The sequence below is a fragment of the Phoxinus phoxinus genome (genome assembly GCF_949152265.1).
Source record: "Phoxinus phoxinus genome assembly, chromosome: 22".
Lineage (NCBI taxonomy): Eukaryota > Metazoa > Chordata > Actinopteri > Cypriniformes > Leuciscidae > Phoxinus > Phoxinus phoxinus.
Window position 1 is genome coordinate 15343701 of NC_136897.1, and position 15744 is coordinate 15359444.

Sequence of the window (15744 nt, forward strand, 5' to 3'; positions counted from 1 at the left end):
TAACCAAACATTACAGCGTGCTCTGATGGTGATTTTGATTCTTCAGTGACTCGACTCATTTGAATCACCCATTTGTTCATTGGTGAACTAATTTTGTCCAGTCAGTGACCCTTTCTCGATACTTTCCAATAACGTTAAAGCCATAAGAGGCTTTTATAATAATATAAAAAATACATCTTAAATAAATACAATAATTAAAAATGTTTTAATAATGCTCATTCGTAATTTACATATTAATCATACATGTAGCGTTTACGATTAAATCATTCAAAAGATTTTTTCACAAACAAAATACAGAATATATAACGCTTGCCAATGATTGCAGTATAAAAAGTACAGCAGTAAAATCACTGAATCCACACTTTTCCGTTAATGATAATCCAATGAAAACAACAACAACAACAAAATATATAAAAACATTATTTTTTGGGGGGCATATTTAATGGCCAGGAATCAAGATTTTCTTTGAGTCAACAGAAACACATTGTAATTCAATGATATTGAAATTTCATATGTGCCCCCTAAACCACAAACTCAAATATTAGGAAAATGATTGATGATTACAGATGACTTTCAGAAAAAGGGTTGTTTATTTTAATACAATGCCAATAAAAAGTGCTTCCTCCAAGAGCTTCAGTGTGCAAGTTTTTCAGTACCCTTTTCTAATTTTTTTTTTACATTTAATTGCCCATTCAACAGTTGACAAATCCATGTCTCATAAATAGCCTATCTAAAAGTACTGTTATATGCAACTATCCACAAGGCACATAGTGGTTCTGATTGAAGTGGTTGCTTCCAGACCAGATAATACACTAGCAGAGGATACATTTATGAGAAACAGCGAGCACTGGTTGGAATATAACAGCAAGCTGTTAAGTAGTTACCGTAAGTGCATCAAGAAAACCCACTGCAGTCCGGCTGTGCTTAATGATTCTACAATTCAAATGAGGAAAACTCAACAACAAGGTTGAGCTGAACACAGGTTTACTCGGTCTGGCCGAAGGCACAGTGTATTGAGGAAATGCATAAGTTTGGTCAGTAGATTTGCACAGTTTTTAATAGATAACTTGGTCATTTAGTAGGTTGTGCACAAGCACACTTAAGAGTCTGTCTGGCCCCAGTGTTAAGACGCTGGCAGTGTAAAGGCATCACATCAAGGTTTAATCTTCCAGAGCTGTTAAAAAAAAAAACACATGACGGACATTGTTAAACCTGTTAGTTAAAGATTGCTTGTATATTTTGTACTGCTTAAACACCGGTATGATGAAAGTCAAACACTATAAAGAGTGAGCAACTCTAACTGTCCTGATAACAGGAAGTAGTACAAATGCATTTATGACTTAAGTCATAAAAAAAACAGATCAATAACTACAGACATCTGCATTTCAGCGGGACAATAAAACAGACCCAGGAAACAGGTGCAGATAACCACTGTACTCAAGAGTGCAAATGTTCCCCTCACCCGGATGTTGAACCCTAGTAAATCGCTGACAGCAGCTGAGATGGCTGACAGGATGACCACTCTTGTGATATTGTAGACGAGCGGATTCACCGTCAGACCCAACAGGCGAAAAGGAGTGTCCAATTCCTGAAAGCAGCAAATGATGGTCAAAGCAAAGCAAAGCATGTTTTATTGTTCTCGATGAATGATGCTTTTCTAATGGTCTCACTTTTAATAACTTCGTGGCCAGCCTCAGCACGTTGTTCACTATGTTCAGCTGGTCCTTTTTGTTTGGTTTCTTCTCCATCTTAAGATACAAGTTTATCTGAAGCAGAAACGCACAGCTCAGCCGTAAGCAATGTTGACCGTATTTATTTGCGCCTCGCTGAACGTGTGAATGGTTCACTTGTTTCTGAACAATACTGCCTCTTTGTTCTGTGCAGCTGAGATTTTGATCTCACCTGTTCAGTCAGAAGCACAGAAGCGTTGCTATATTTTCGGTTGGTCTCTGCTCCGAGGGTAGCGAGGCGTAGGAGGAAGACCGTGAGAGCAGCACACCAGACCATCAACTCCCAGTTGGTCTCGGAGTCCAGAAATGTGTGATGACTGTGCAAAAGCTGAAACACAACAAACGTTATCTTCCCGTTTCTTTTGCTATATTAGTCAAATCTTCAAACTGTGAAAAGATTTAACAAGCACATTAATATGATACTTAACCTTATATAAACACCTGAAATCACTTTTATGTCTCTGAAGATGACTTTATGGCACACACAACTAGTCAGGACCATTTATGCTTACTACTTGTCTTACTAAATCCAAATGACAGAATACATATATATATATATATATATATATATATATATATATATATATATATATATGTATGGGTATATATGTATACCCAACTTTAGCATGGGTGTGTTCACTTATGCTAAGCACTGTGTATATATATAATATATATATATATATATATATATATATATATGAAGTTTGAGAACCTGAGTGACAGTGTTATATTATTATTTATATACTATTATAGTATTTATAAATATTTTGAGTTAGCTTTTATTTATATATTTTCACTTACATATTTTATTTTAAGTTTTAGTATTTTGTTGTGCTTTTGTCATTAAATATTACTATTTAGTTTTCATTTATTTCTATTTCGGGTTTTAGTTTTAGTAATTTTAATACTTCAGCTTAAATGTATAAGTTTTTAAGTTTTTTTTCCCATTTAAGTTTTTTTCTTTACATTTTTATATTTTATTTGAGCTTTAATTCAATGAACAAAATTAAAATGATTTTTAATAGTTTTAGTTAACAGTCTGAACACTTTTGAATAGGATGAATTTCTTATTTTGTTTAAATATGATTTTGTTTTCTTCTTCCATTTAGTACTGGCCTTCAGAAGCAACAGAAGATACTTACACATTTCCCGGAAGACAAATGAAGTACAATTTACCTTGATCTTCAAATTCAAAAAGTTTTCAACCCCCTGCTCTTAATGAATTGTATTTTCCTCTGGAGTATCAGTGAATGTTTGAACCTTTTAATAAAGTTGTGTTTGAGTCTCTCAATTGTCCTCAGTGTGAAAAGATGGATCACAAAATCATACAGTCACTGCTGGAAAGGGTTAAAATATGCAAAAGATGCTGGAAAACTGAAGAATTTGCCGGACCTGAAGAATTTTTCAGAAGAACATCGGGCAGTTTAACTGCTCAGGACAAACAAGAGACTTAAGAACAACCATCACAAACCAGATGTCGATCATCCAGGTAACAACACACTTTTGAACAGGGTCATTTTTATAAATTCAGCATTTTTTTTGTCTTGTGGACTATATGTAAACATATTTTATCTAAAATATCTTATTCAGGACAGTACTAAATATAACATGCATTTTGTATGATCCCCTTTATTTTGTTAAAATAACATTAACATTTTGCAGATTCTGCAAGGTGTATGTAAACTTATGAGCACAATTGTATGTATAAATTTCACATTTGATGTCAAGGAAAACTCAAGCGTCATAATCTCCGGGAAAACACAAAGGGCCTGTTTACACCTGGTCACTTCATGCGTTCTCTCTGGATAGCTATCCGATCGTGAATAGACCAGGTGTAAATGCCCCTCGAAACGCTTCCAAGACGGATTTAAATCCGATCACTCAAACCACTTCAGGAGGAGGTTGTCCGAGACACATTCCAAACGAAACTGGACAAGTGTAAACCGCCACAAATGAGTAGCCGAGGCGACGGACAAACTGCCGCAAATGAAACTGAAAGCAAGTCGCAGACGGTCAACACACAATCATCTTCATTAAAGTAGTGAGACTAAATTATCTTACCAGTGCTGATGGCGCTCTCTCTCCTATTGCTGTCTTTGATCTTGAAATTCGCTGATGATAAATAAAATGCAGCTCATATCTGTTACTTTAGTTGGCGTAAAATCCGTTAGATTTGCATGTAGCGAGGGAATTGAACATCGGATTTATATTCGTTTTGTGGAGACGCATTTACATGGCCAAGTGTAAATGGAACTGTTTTAACAAATCAGATCATGCTATCCGATCAGTAAAAACACATGAAGTGACCAGGTGTAAACAGGCCCAAAGAAATGTACAACAATACAAGGCTCAATATAAGGACCCTGGACAGCTGTATCATGCATTTGCGTGTGTTTTGCCAATTTAACTATTTAAGCGCAAGACGACGTGAAAGAGAACTCAATTCAGGATGGTTTTCATTAAGCGTGCGCTGAAAGCCGCCTCTCACAGCATACCAGTGCTGAATTGACTTCTCTTTCACATGAAAGGATAAATACACACAAAAAATATCTCAAACTGCCCGTTTTGGTGAGTATTCATTTAAACAGTCGGTTATTCCTTGTACAGTGAAAGTAAACAGTCGGGAGAAAAATCGCATTTCGATCCGTGCATTAGTTCTTAAAGTGACAGTAGCCTAAACTCGCTGCTGTGCTTAATGTTAATTCAAACAACAAAAGATACAGAGAAAATCACTGACTGCTCTTGACTGAGTAACTTTAGTAGCTTTAATAAGGGTTTATAAAAAAAAAGACTATGCACTGTTATTTTACATTTGATTACTTTATTCAATTTCTGTAGGTAGTATTTCTTACCTGAATACCTGTACTACTGTTAAGGCTGATTTATACTTCTGCGTCGGGTGTACGCCGTAGTGTACGTCGTAGGCTACACACGTAGGCGACGCCATCGTGAGCATTTATACTTCTGCGTTTATGTCTGCGTTGCTCTGCAGTTACATCGCCGAAACGCTAGTTGCCGGGGGCGGGTTTTAATGTTCCACTGTGTATAGATTCCTCGTGGCTGTTTTGATTTGGCTACTACAAGCAATGGCGACTGAAAGAGAGCGGATCATGTTGGAGCTGGAGCTTATAGAGTTGGAAAAACAGTACATTTTAGTGAAATTTCTGAATTTACAGAACTTCTGAATTTAAAAATGGCGGGCGGTGCAGAAGAACACGCCGGAAACGCGTAGGAGGAAACGCAATGCAACCAAGCCGACCAATCACAGATCTTGCGGTCCGTGTCGTCGCAACGTGTAGTTACATTTTTGAGGAGGTGCGCGTCAGGGTACGGCGAAGGGTACGGCGTATGGTACACGTCTATGCGTATGCTACGCCGTATCTACTGCGCGCACCCGACGCAGAAGTATAAATTGGTCTTTAGACCTCCCTGAACAACTTAAAGCATTTTTTTTTCTATCTGTGTTCTACTTGAAATGGCCCAGCATTTTACTGCAGAGCAAAAACTGTGTGCAAATATTAGTGTCACTGTCTTGATGGTGGATCTGGTGAAGAAGCTGCCAGCGATCAAAATAATTATTTTAAAGATGTTGAAAATGATAGCTTTGAGAATATGTTTGAGAATATGGGCTAATCTTGGCAGCCATTATCTGCTCAAATTGAACTCTTCTTAGTATCAAAAGCTAACGATTTATGCTTAATTTATCATTTTTTTAATTGTTATTCAAATATCAGGAGTTGCAGCAGTTAGAGAGCCATCTGCAATAGATATAGATCCGGGTCGGTAAAGACCCGAATATGTAATAATGATTGGCGAAACATTCATGCATTAAGGGTTGAAGGTACAGATGGAACAGGAATATGATTTTTTTTGAAGGCAAAGCTTAAAAAATATGTCTAAAGGGTGTGTCAAAAACATTGTGGAGTAGAACAATAGCTGACCTGGGCACAGATGATAAAGGCAATAGACAAAGCCAGGAGGAAAATCGATGACACAATGACATCAACAGAGCGCTGAGGGCCTCGTCTCTGTTAAATAGAACAAAGAAATTATTAAATTGATCTTCATATAATGTGAACTAGGTATCTGTAAACTGCACAACACAAATGTCACAGCCAGCAAAAACACAAATTCACTGTCATTTGTGCTTATATAAACAGACTGGTTAAGCAAGTTGGATTAACAAAAGCAAACAAAAAGCTTTTACCCCTAAGTCTATAGAGGACAAAAACACATGTTTTCTATACTATTTTGTCTAAATAAATACAAATATAAAACACTAAAAGGCATATGTAGGCAAAAATATTTACTTTGAGATTTGATTAAGATTACATTTAAAGGGGTTAATAAATTATTATTAATAGATGAACATTATGAGAGCATTAGATGACAGGAAAGGTAATGTAAATGTAACTAATATTAATAAATATCAGTTACATTTCAGTTTCTTCTTTAATATGTTTGATAAATAAATAAAATATTGCTAACACATGATATGGTACTGATATATTGAGCATCACTACATGTAAACTGTAGTAGGAAGAGGATACCTTCAGGAATGATCGAAGTGAAAGCCACATCTTGATATTCTGTACTTTCTTCAGGCGAAAGTGAGGAATCTCTGATTTTTTGGCTTTGCGTGCAGATGTGAGATGGCTGAAAAGTTTCGCAAATAAAAGGCGCTGTGGATGACATCACTTGTTTAGAACAAAAATCCTGTCTGGGGTTATACAGATATTGTGGCACTAAAGGGGCGTTTACAGACACCATTTTCAACTAAAAACGGAAAACTTTATGTGATTTGGCCGTTCATTTACGCCACAAAGGTGTTTTTGGGGCCTGAAAATAGGATTTTGTGCAAGTTTTTGAATATGATACCGTTATCGTTTTCGTGCAAACTACAAAAACGCAAATTTGTGAAAACAGACGTCATGCACAAGCGTGTTACATATTCAGTATAAAGGCATGTAGTGTTTATTTATAAAGTGACATCGCCAACTACTGGCCTGGCATGCATAATACAGAATTTTTAGTTGTTTTCACAGATCCGTGTGAACGGGGAATGCTTTGACAACATTGTCGCTAAAAAAACCCAAAGAAAAACTTTTCCGTGTTTAGTACATTATTGTCGTGTAAACATACTAGAGCTGCACAATTATTCGTTAAAAGATTGCAATCTTGATTCAAACACCCACGTGACCTTATTCCTTACTTACAACGATTCTCCAGTGTCTATTAAAGCTTTGACAAAAGCTCACCAGAACATTCAGATTTGCGCGTGGCGTTGCCACTAATCAGAAGTACTGGGATAAAAAATTATATTTCGCATATAAACACTGATTTTGTCAGAACCTCTAGTAAATGACATGTTAGTTGTCTTTTCAGAATTGTGGGAGAATCATAATCTCTATTTGGAACAAAAAAATGTTGATTCTCAATTTATCCAGAATCATGCAGCTCTAAACCGTACCCTAAGGCTCAGCACACTTTACAATAAAGTTAAATTTTTTAACATTAGTTAATGCATGTTAGCTCAAAATGCATCAGCAAATGCCCATTTATATAACTTAAAATGTAAAAAATGTATTAGAATATAGACCTGAACATAATGTAACATTACGGAAATTAGCGTTTTAGTCAAATGGTGGCCTCAAACATAGCATTAATGCAAACACTCCAGAGTGCAACATACAAATTGAAGAGAACTCATTTTCATCTTCACCTGTTTATACGTCCTCTCAGCCACACACATCATGAAGAAGAAGAGTCCAGAGAGGAAAACTCTTTCCATTGTGGTGATGATGAAGAACGCATAAGACAAGGCACAAGGCGGCCCGATGGCCACTGCTGGAAGTTCCTCGAGGGAAACAGAATTGAGATTGGCAACATCCAGTTTCTGTGCCAGTCTGAAGCAGTATGGCAGCAGAGCCAGTGAGGCTGTGACCAAGCTCCCGAAAATAAGATAACCCATCCCTTGCTCAACCACCTTCACCTGGAGACAGAAATCATTCAGCGTCAGTTAACAGCAACACTGACCTGTTACTTCTGAAATGCAAACACCAATGCAAATCTCTAAAACAGTCAGTGTTCAAAGGCTTACATGGAGATGTTTACATTGACTTTGAATAAAATGTACTTTAAGAGAGAAAGACAACAGTTCTCTTTCCTTTCCAGGCAATTTAAACTACTTAAGAAGAAATAAACAAGACAGAGAGGTAAAGAAGGACTTTACTCGTGTGAGAATGATACCACTGATCTCCAGCACAGACATATCAGCTTTTTTACACTCTCCTTGCTCCCAGATTATGGCACTGACGCGGTCTTTGGAGGGGTGACAAGCCTGCAGCCATGAGAACTGGTGCTAAAGGGAGATTCAATTAAGAACAACATTAATAATGTAGTCAGAGTCCTTTCTATGCCACCTACATGCTGTTTGAGGTTGTTAACCCTAGTAAATTAAAGGAGTTAAGGTCAGTTATGAATTCCACACTTTAAATGGCTATTCTATAAGCATGGTTGTAATTACCTAATGACTGTCAAGTTCAATACATTTCTTGAAATATCAGATTATTTGACCTTTTTGGTGACATGGCAAGGTCAGTTCAGGTTGTATAATGTCATGTGGTGTGAAAACAGTTTAATCTTGAAAAATATTATTTTTTTGCCCTGGATTAACATTATCCTGAATTAAGCTAATCCCGTGGAGTTATATTTACAAATTTCACACTACACAATAATAAACCCTGGGTTAACATTATTATTGGCATATTCATAAGGTTGTGCTCAGAATTGCTGGTCTATCTATGTACAGTAATTTAAATGCATTTGCTGTTGTGGTTCGACATTTTAATCGTTGCCTTCAGACAGACACTAAAATGAAAGATGCATGAAAGTATATATACAAACTGTGCACAGCACATGAATAATTAATTAGGTAATTATTGTTAAGTATGTGATTTGTTGCCTGTCTAAACAACTTACTTACTATATTCTAAAGGGGTGGTCACACTACACTTCTAGATCCATTGACTTCCATTCATACTCATACGAATGCGGCAGACAGGAAACGGTAGCTCATGCGAAGAAGTTTCACATTTCGGCATGTTCCAAAGTTCAAGTTTGAGATTTCGTATCATGTGAAGACGTCTGACCAATAGAAGATCGATAAGCCACGGCTTGACCTCTTGGCTGAATTAAAAGAACCCACATTTTTGCAGTAAAGTGGAGTATATTTTCATACAGACTTTCTTTCTTCAGATGAACAAACAAAGATTTATAGGTAAAATAATCCATCGCTGAGTTTATTTAATGGCATTAAAAAAACACAAAGCAATCGTGACAGTAATCCATACAACCCCAGTGGATAAATAAATGTCTTCTGAAGTGAAGTGATAGGTGTGTGTAAAAAAAATACAAATATTTGTAACGTTTAAATCATTGTTTACAATCTGCTATCATACGAGTGATCACGAGAGGGACGTAACTTGTGACACGTGACATAAGTGTGTTGTGTAGCTCACACAAGAAGTGTTCACAATGTAAAAATGTATTACCGCAAACCAGTTCACAGCATAATCTTAATTTGCGCTGGAGGGGTTAAAACTCCGCGGGAACAAACCTCACTGGTTCTTGCGGAAGCTCAAACGCACTGCGTAAACACATGAGAATGAACCTCATTGGTTCATTTTGGGTGAACTATCCCTTTAAGCAAAGTCACATTACAATTTTTACAGTAAAACTGCAGCCCACCTGCGGTAAGGCCTCATCCTCATCACTAGTCAGAGTGATGCTGGGCAGAGGGAGGGAGTGGCTATGACTGTGATGCTCCTCCTCCCCACTGTCACTGCTTCCTGTGGAGGCGGAGTCAGGATCATGCAGAAGCTCCTCCCATAACATATCATCTGTGTCAGACGCTGGACGCGAGCCCTGTGAAGGCCGCAGAAGCTCAACTTCGGGTGGCAGAGCCGGGGAGTCTTTTGGCATCCCATTACTGTCTCCCTGTATGCAATCACACAATGGTAATGAATATTCTGAACTATTTTACAGACCTTTGCCTTCGTTTTTCAGATACTCACTTGAGTCTGTGGTGGCGAATTGTTCTTGGGGACTTTGTGAAGTCTATTCCTGAGCGCTCGGGCATATTTTGGAGGCGCCGATGAGAAAAGCCTCTCTCTTTGCAGCTCTGCTTCATCTGCCTCCTCTTCCTCACTGGAGGGGTCTTCAGAAGCCCCATACGGAGGCCTCCTCTGGGAGTTCTGCAAAGCCCATAGGATCTCAATCAACACAAACATGAATGTTCATGACTTTTCAAAAAGTGCAGTTGAAAGGAAAGTGTTTTACCAGTCTCTTCTCTGATCTGTAGAGCCGGTTGTCTTCAAGTCGCTGGGGTTTGAGTTCTACTATCCCTCCCTCTCTGCTGCCCTCATCCTCAGACCTCTTTGCTTTTCTACTCTTCCTCTGTCTATGAATAAACAACAACCAAAATGAAAACACGACACAAATTGAATTAGATAAAAAAATAGAGTATTGACCAAGCAGAAGCCAGAACCTCTCTGTTTTTTATAATATGAATAGAATGATGTATCAAATTTGGTGCCTGTTTTGACACTAGGGTCAATGACATCAGTGCAATTTGTTAGATCAATTAATTTATTCAAAAATAAATTAAATGTAATCCATTTATACAATGACTTGAGAACTTGTATTATGTGCATGTTTTTATTTTTGGAAATTATTATATAATTTTTATATATTTTTTGTCCTGATATCATAAAAAAGAAGAAGAAAAAAAACAATTGTTCTAAAAAACTAAAATTGAAAAGTAGTGTAAGCTAATCATTTCACTGTTTATATATTATATTTATATATATATATATATATATATATAAACATTTGTCTGCCAGAAGTCCAACAAACATGCAGAAACAAAGAAAAAACGGATATGATGTCATAGAGAGGAACCCTGCAGATACTCATGACTGTGTGTCAGGGTCAGTTGGTGCTTCTAGATACAGATGAGACGTTAAACCGAGGTCCTGACTCTCTGTGGTCATTAAAAATCCCAGGATGTCCTTCGAAATAAGAGTAGGGGTGTAACCCCGGCATCCTGGCCAAATTTTCCCCTTGGCCTCTGTCCATCATGGCCTCCTAATCATCCCCATATACTGATTGGCTTCATCACGGTCTCCTCTCCACCAATAAGCTGGTGTGTGGTGGGCGATCTGGCGCAATATGGCTGCCGTCGCATCATTGGTGGTGGTTAAGGGGACATTTTTTAGTGCAATTAAATGTAAAGGTTTCATGAAAATGGTAACGTTTTCCAAATCCACATGACATCATCATGAATACAACGAGTACATTTTCTAAGAACTTGGCACATGTGTTTTAAACTAGATTTTTCCTCCTCTTTATTGTGGACACTCTTATTTGTCATTGACCCACTAGTGTCAGCTGAACACTGGCACTGCTGATTAAACCGCCAGCTTTGCAGAAGATTAGATGTATTGGCCATTTGATGAGAGAAAAACAAACAAACACTTGGTCCTTTATGGCTCCGAGTCAGTCTCTCACAAATCTGACACAGCAGTGGCTTAACCTTTTCCTGCGAACAGGGCTGGCTGTCCGGCTGGGGATAGGGCTGTTGTCCGGGCTTCTGGAAGTTTCTGTGGATACTATTTGGCAGTGTACTGTACCCAACAACAGCATGAGACACAATGGACCCACAACCTCACTGGCACAGGCTGCTGGTACCTCAAAATACAACACAGCTCCTGCCACTGCAATCAACACAAATCCATCAGATCATGACATCACATTGAGAACTTTAAGTTGAATTCATTTCCAATTGACTTTGAATATTGTCATTAAACTACATGTACAATCTCTCAACGAAATCTGAAATATCCAAAGAATGACTAAGGAAACACATTTTATGTCTACGTGATTGTTTTGCTGAAAAGGAGAAAAACTGCACACCTTGAAGGATATACAGAACCAAGATGAGGGTGGAGATGCATTTAGATGTGACTTGGATCCACCACTGAAAGAAGAAAGGAAAGAAGAGGACCCTGACCAAGCCTTTACGAGTCAGAGCGGTCCAAGGGCTCTCTGGCTTGGTCTTGCTAAACGTGGAACCTGCAGTTGTAAAGACACTAGTTCAAAACAGCATCATTAATAATGTAAAAACTCTAGTCTTTTTTAATTAGGAAAAGAATGCAACAACGTTAATTGTTTACCTGTTAGTTGCTGTAATCTATACAGTGACATTTTTTAAAAATTTTAAAGTTTGCGGTTGGTAAGATTGTTTACGTTTTTCAAAGACATCTCTTATGCTCACAAAGACAAAGTATTTGATAAAAAAATACAGTAATATTATTACAACTTAAAATGTTTTCTTTTTGAATATATATATTTTTAAATGTCATTTTAATTTATTCCTGTGATGGCAAAGTTGAATTTTCAGCATCATTCCTCCAGTCTTCAGTGTCACATGATCTTTCAGAAATGATTCGAATATGCTGATTTGCTACTGAAAACAGTTGTGCTGCTTAAAGGGCACCTATTATGACATTTAAAATGTTCCTAATGTTGTTTGGGGAGTCCCCAACAACAGTTTTACGTGCATGCAATGTCAAAAAACACTTTTGTTTTCGTATAATATGCATTTATTTTTACTTGATTTGCTCACCGACTCCCAAATGATTCGTTCAACGAACTCATTTTTCAAACCCCTCCTTTGCGCGACGCTAATCTGCGTTGATTGGTCAGATGACCCAGCAGTGTTTATAGAGATAATACTTATTGTTTAACACGGAGTACAATGATGCTTTTATCAATTCAATCGTGTTATTATAATGATTATAGTCCACTGCTTTGTAGTTTGTAGTAAAAAACTAAAAATAAGATAAAGAATTTAATGTTATGTTAGCGAGCATAGCCCAGAGTTCATATTGTAAAAGCACAATCAGTCTTTGTTTGCGCTAGCCCGATGCATAAACATAACGTTTAAAAAAAAAAAAAAAAATGCAGTTACGTTACTACGAGGTATTACTCTATTCTTTAAGACAACTCCGAAAACAACGACAAACACTTCACATATCTCAATACAATTGTCATTGAAGACCTAGAAGCTAAACGGTGCTTACACAACAAACAAAATAATTATTAATCATGCTACATAAAACATAAAAGCAACAATTATTAATAACACTTACAGGTTGTGATACGGAGGAGGAAGCTGATGCAAATACACTTAGAAATGAATCTTCGTTCAATATCAGCCGGCTCGCGAATCCAAGTTTGATTGCATTTAAAAAGCAATCGCCTTCAAAATGGCGTGAACAAAGCACAAGGCTCGGACTACACTTCTGTGCTATAGTTATATGAATTGTAGCCACTTAGTCTTCAAATGCTCCTCCTTGGGCAGATGAAAAAAGTTGGCTTTTGAGTCGCACTTCAGAACACAGCGTCTCGTCGCCATGATATTTTCCCTGGCCTTGGAGCGCAATAAGTGGGCGTATCGTATTCAAATAACTTGACAAGTTGACGTCATCTAGTCAGAGAAAAAGCTTCGGTCTTCTAACGATTCATAAAAATGACTCCGAGTCGACTCTTACTTTTGAAAGACAATAACTTTATATACGGTGCACTTTCATATTTCAAACTTTGCAGGATGTTTTTGTTCACTTAGATCTATGTTACACACTACATGAAAGGTAAATTTCAAAATTCCATAATAGGTGCCCTTTAATATTTTTGTGGAAACTGTGATACTTTTTTAAGGACCATTTTATGGATAGAAAGTTCAAAAGAACAGCATTTATTTGAAAAAGAATTATTTTGTAACATTATAAATGTCTTTTCTGACGGTTTTATTGCTGAATAAAAGCATTAATTTCTTCCAAAAAATTCTTACTGACCCCAAACTTTTAAACAGTAGTGTAATTTTACAGTAAATTAAAATGTATATATATTAGCTTATAATTTATGGACTTATTATTTACACTTGACATTAATATACTATTAGTTATTTAAAACTATGTATTTCCAGTGAAAATTGAAACAGGTTGTTCCCAGAAGCCCCTGTATGATACATTCCACTTCATTATCTTTAGTTAACTTAGTAGTTGAAATAAGTTGATATATTAATATTGTATATTTGAATTATAATATCTGGTTTTAAACTGTAAAACATGAAAATGTCATCCTGTGATTCCTGAAACAATGTCACTTTTTACAATGAATTTCTGGCAACCGTTGCTGCCTGTTATACCGTACATTTTTACAGTACAGCCAGGTATGATATGACAGCTTATAACAATTATACGCAATAGATTCAGATGCTAACTCACCTCTCACTAAGTCAACATCAATGAGGTCTGGCTTGATATGGCCAGTCTTCTTAGGTTTGCTTCCAAAGCCCTGCTCAAAAATAAGGAACAGTTTCACACATCTGATTGCATACATTTTACACAATATTTAAGTAACACATCTATGCAGCTAACACAAACTGCCACATTACCTTGAGCTCATTCTGTTCCAGTGATTTTTCCCAAATCTGCTGATCATATGCTCCAATCTTTGACACAAGATGATTAGAGAACTTTTAACCACTTTCTGTTCTGTAAGATAGAATCTGTTACTGTAAGATAGATGTAGAAAGACTCACCTTTTTCTGATACCATGATATTCCTGCCATGTTTGAAATACATTAGGTCAGGTCTTCTCAGGCAGTAATGGCAATTACTTTTTCATTCCTCGAAAAAGTCAGATATTCGAATTATGTCATCGCTTACAATAAAAAAAGGAAACTCCTGCTCGCATTTGAAGGTACAACAAAAATAGGAAGCGACTCATCAAGTGCAAATAATGAGAAGCCGCCGGGTAACTTACGTTACCTAACGTTAGACTGCATCTGATAAAAATCTCTAACTTACAGGTAAAGTTGCAGGCTAAGTTCAAGGAAAATTACAGAATATTAAACTTACCTGGAGCCCAATATTAGGTATCTGCCTGCGATTCCTCAGCAGCGCGTGTTGAGTCTTGTCAACATTTTCAGATGTTTATGTTGTAACGTTAAGTTAGCTGAAAGTACAAACCTCGCCCCCTACCACAGCAAAACTATGACGCTACATCATAAACATCTCATTAAAATGCAAAACCAGCAGTCTAAAGTTGTGAGATAACTTTATTTACTGTCAAACCACCATGGCATCAATTCGGTTAAATTTGGTCGACGATAGAAGGATCTTCTTGTAAAAGAGAAGTGATTGTTAAAGTTCCCACTCTCATCATCAGCGGCAGCGCAGCGCCTGAAAGTTTGTGTGTGAAGCAAGCGACGACAACCAACGTCACACCAATGGCGGAACTGTATTGTGTACAAAATACATGAGTAATAAGTCAAAATAAAAATAAAATAAAATAAAAATGATCAGTGGAAATGCTTTATTTCAGGTCAAACTCATACACAATGTGAACGTGTGTTGTTTAATGCTAAGTCTGATTCGTAAACGAGTCGTTCTTTTGAGTCGAATCTTTACGATGAATCAGTCTTGATCGGTCCGAGCGTTCATGGAGTCAACATTGAACATTGAACCAATTCTAGCTTCATTTTTTTCATATGAGCATACATCAGCATAAACTTTTTTTCTTCAAAAAAGTGCTATTGAATTCTTTATGTGTAGTGGGCTGCTTGAAAAACAAGACGGTTGCATCCTTACAGATTTAAGTTAGCAGAAAGTTACAGATTGTTGGCGACGAGAGGATGACGTGCTCTTTTTCATTTGTTGAACAATGCAGAGTGTGTTTAACCCTTAATCCTGCGTTATTGTTATGCCATTTTTAACAGTTTTTAACGTTCACACATTTTTTATATACAAAAATTTAACGACGTATAAATGGAAATTCTCGTTAAATGTCTCTCTAAAATAACTAAATAACATGCCTTGTCAGTAGCCTAATCACAAATGACTGTGATTGATCCATTGTATCCGCGCTGAGAAAAGTAACAGTTCCA

At 36.9% G+C, this 15744-nt stretch overlaps 1 protein-coding gene across 4 annotated transcripts; it reads right to left on the bottom strand.

The window, feature by feature from the left end:
- Positions 1 to 186: 186 nt before the first annotated feature.
- On the bottom strand, positions 187 to 15301 carry phtf1 (putative homeodomain transcription factor 1). 4 transcript variants are annotated; one of them, XM_079596821.1, is made up of 18 exons: positions 14717 to 15242; positions 14398 to 14485; positions 14251 to 14307; positions 14081 to 14150; positions 11706 to 11864; positions 11326 to 11506; positions 10071 to 10191; positions 9806 to 9976; positions 9480 to 9728; positions 7963 to 8091; positions 7453 to 7722; positions 6281 to 6412; positions 5672 to 5758; positions 3792 to 3842; positions 1903 to 2058; positions 1671 to 1766; positions 1463 to 1588; positions 187 to 1174 (listed from the first exon to the last, which is right to left on the bottom strand). In XM_079596821.1, the coding sequence occupies exons 2-18, from the start codon at positions 14425 to 14427 to the stop codon at positions 1154 to 1156; spliced, it is 2106 nt and encodes a 701-aa protein (XP_079452947.1). In that variant the 5' UTR covers positions 14428 to 14485; positions 14717 to 15242; the 3' UTR covers positions 187 to 1153. The 4 variants fall into 4 exon arrangements, with proteins under 4 accessions (XP_079452947.1, XP_079452946.1, XP_079452948.1 ...); XM_079596820.1 differs by having other exon boundaries at positions 9806 to 9985; XM_079596822.1 differs by lacking the exon at positions 3792 to 3842 and having other exon boundaries at positions 9806 to 9985; positions 14717 to 15301.
- Positions 15302 to 15744: the final 443 nt, after the last annotated feature.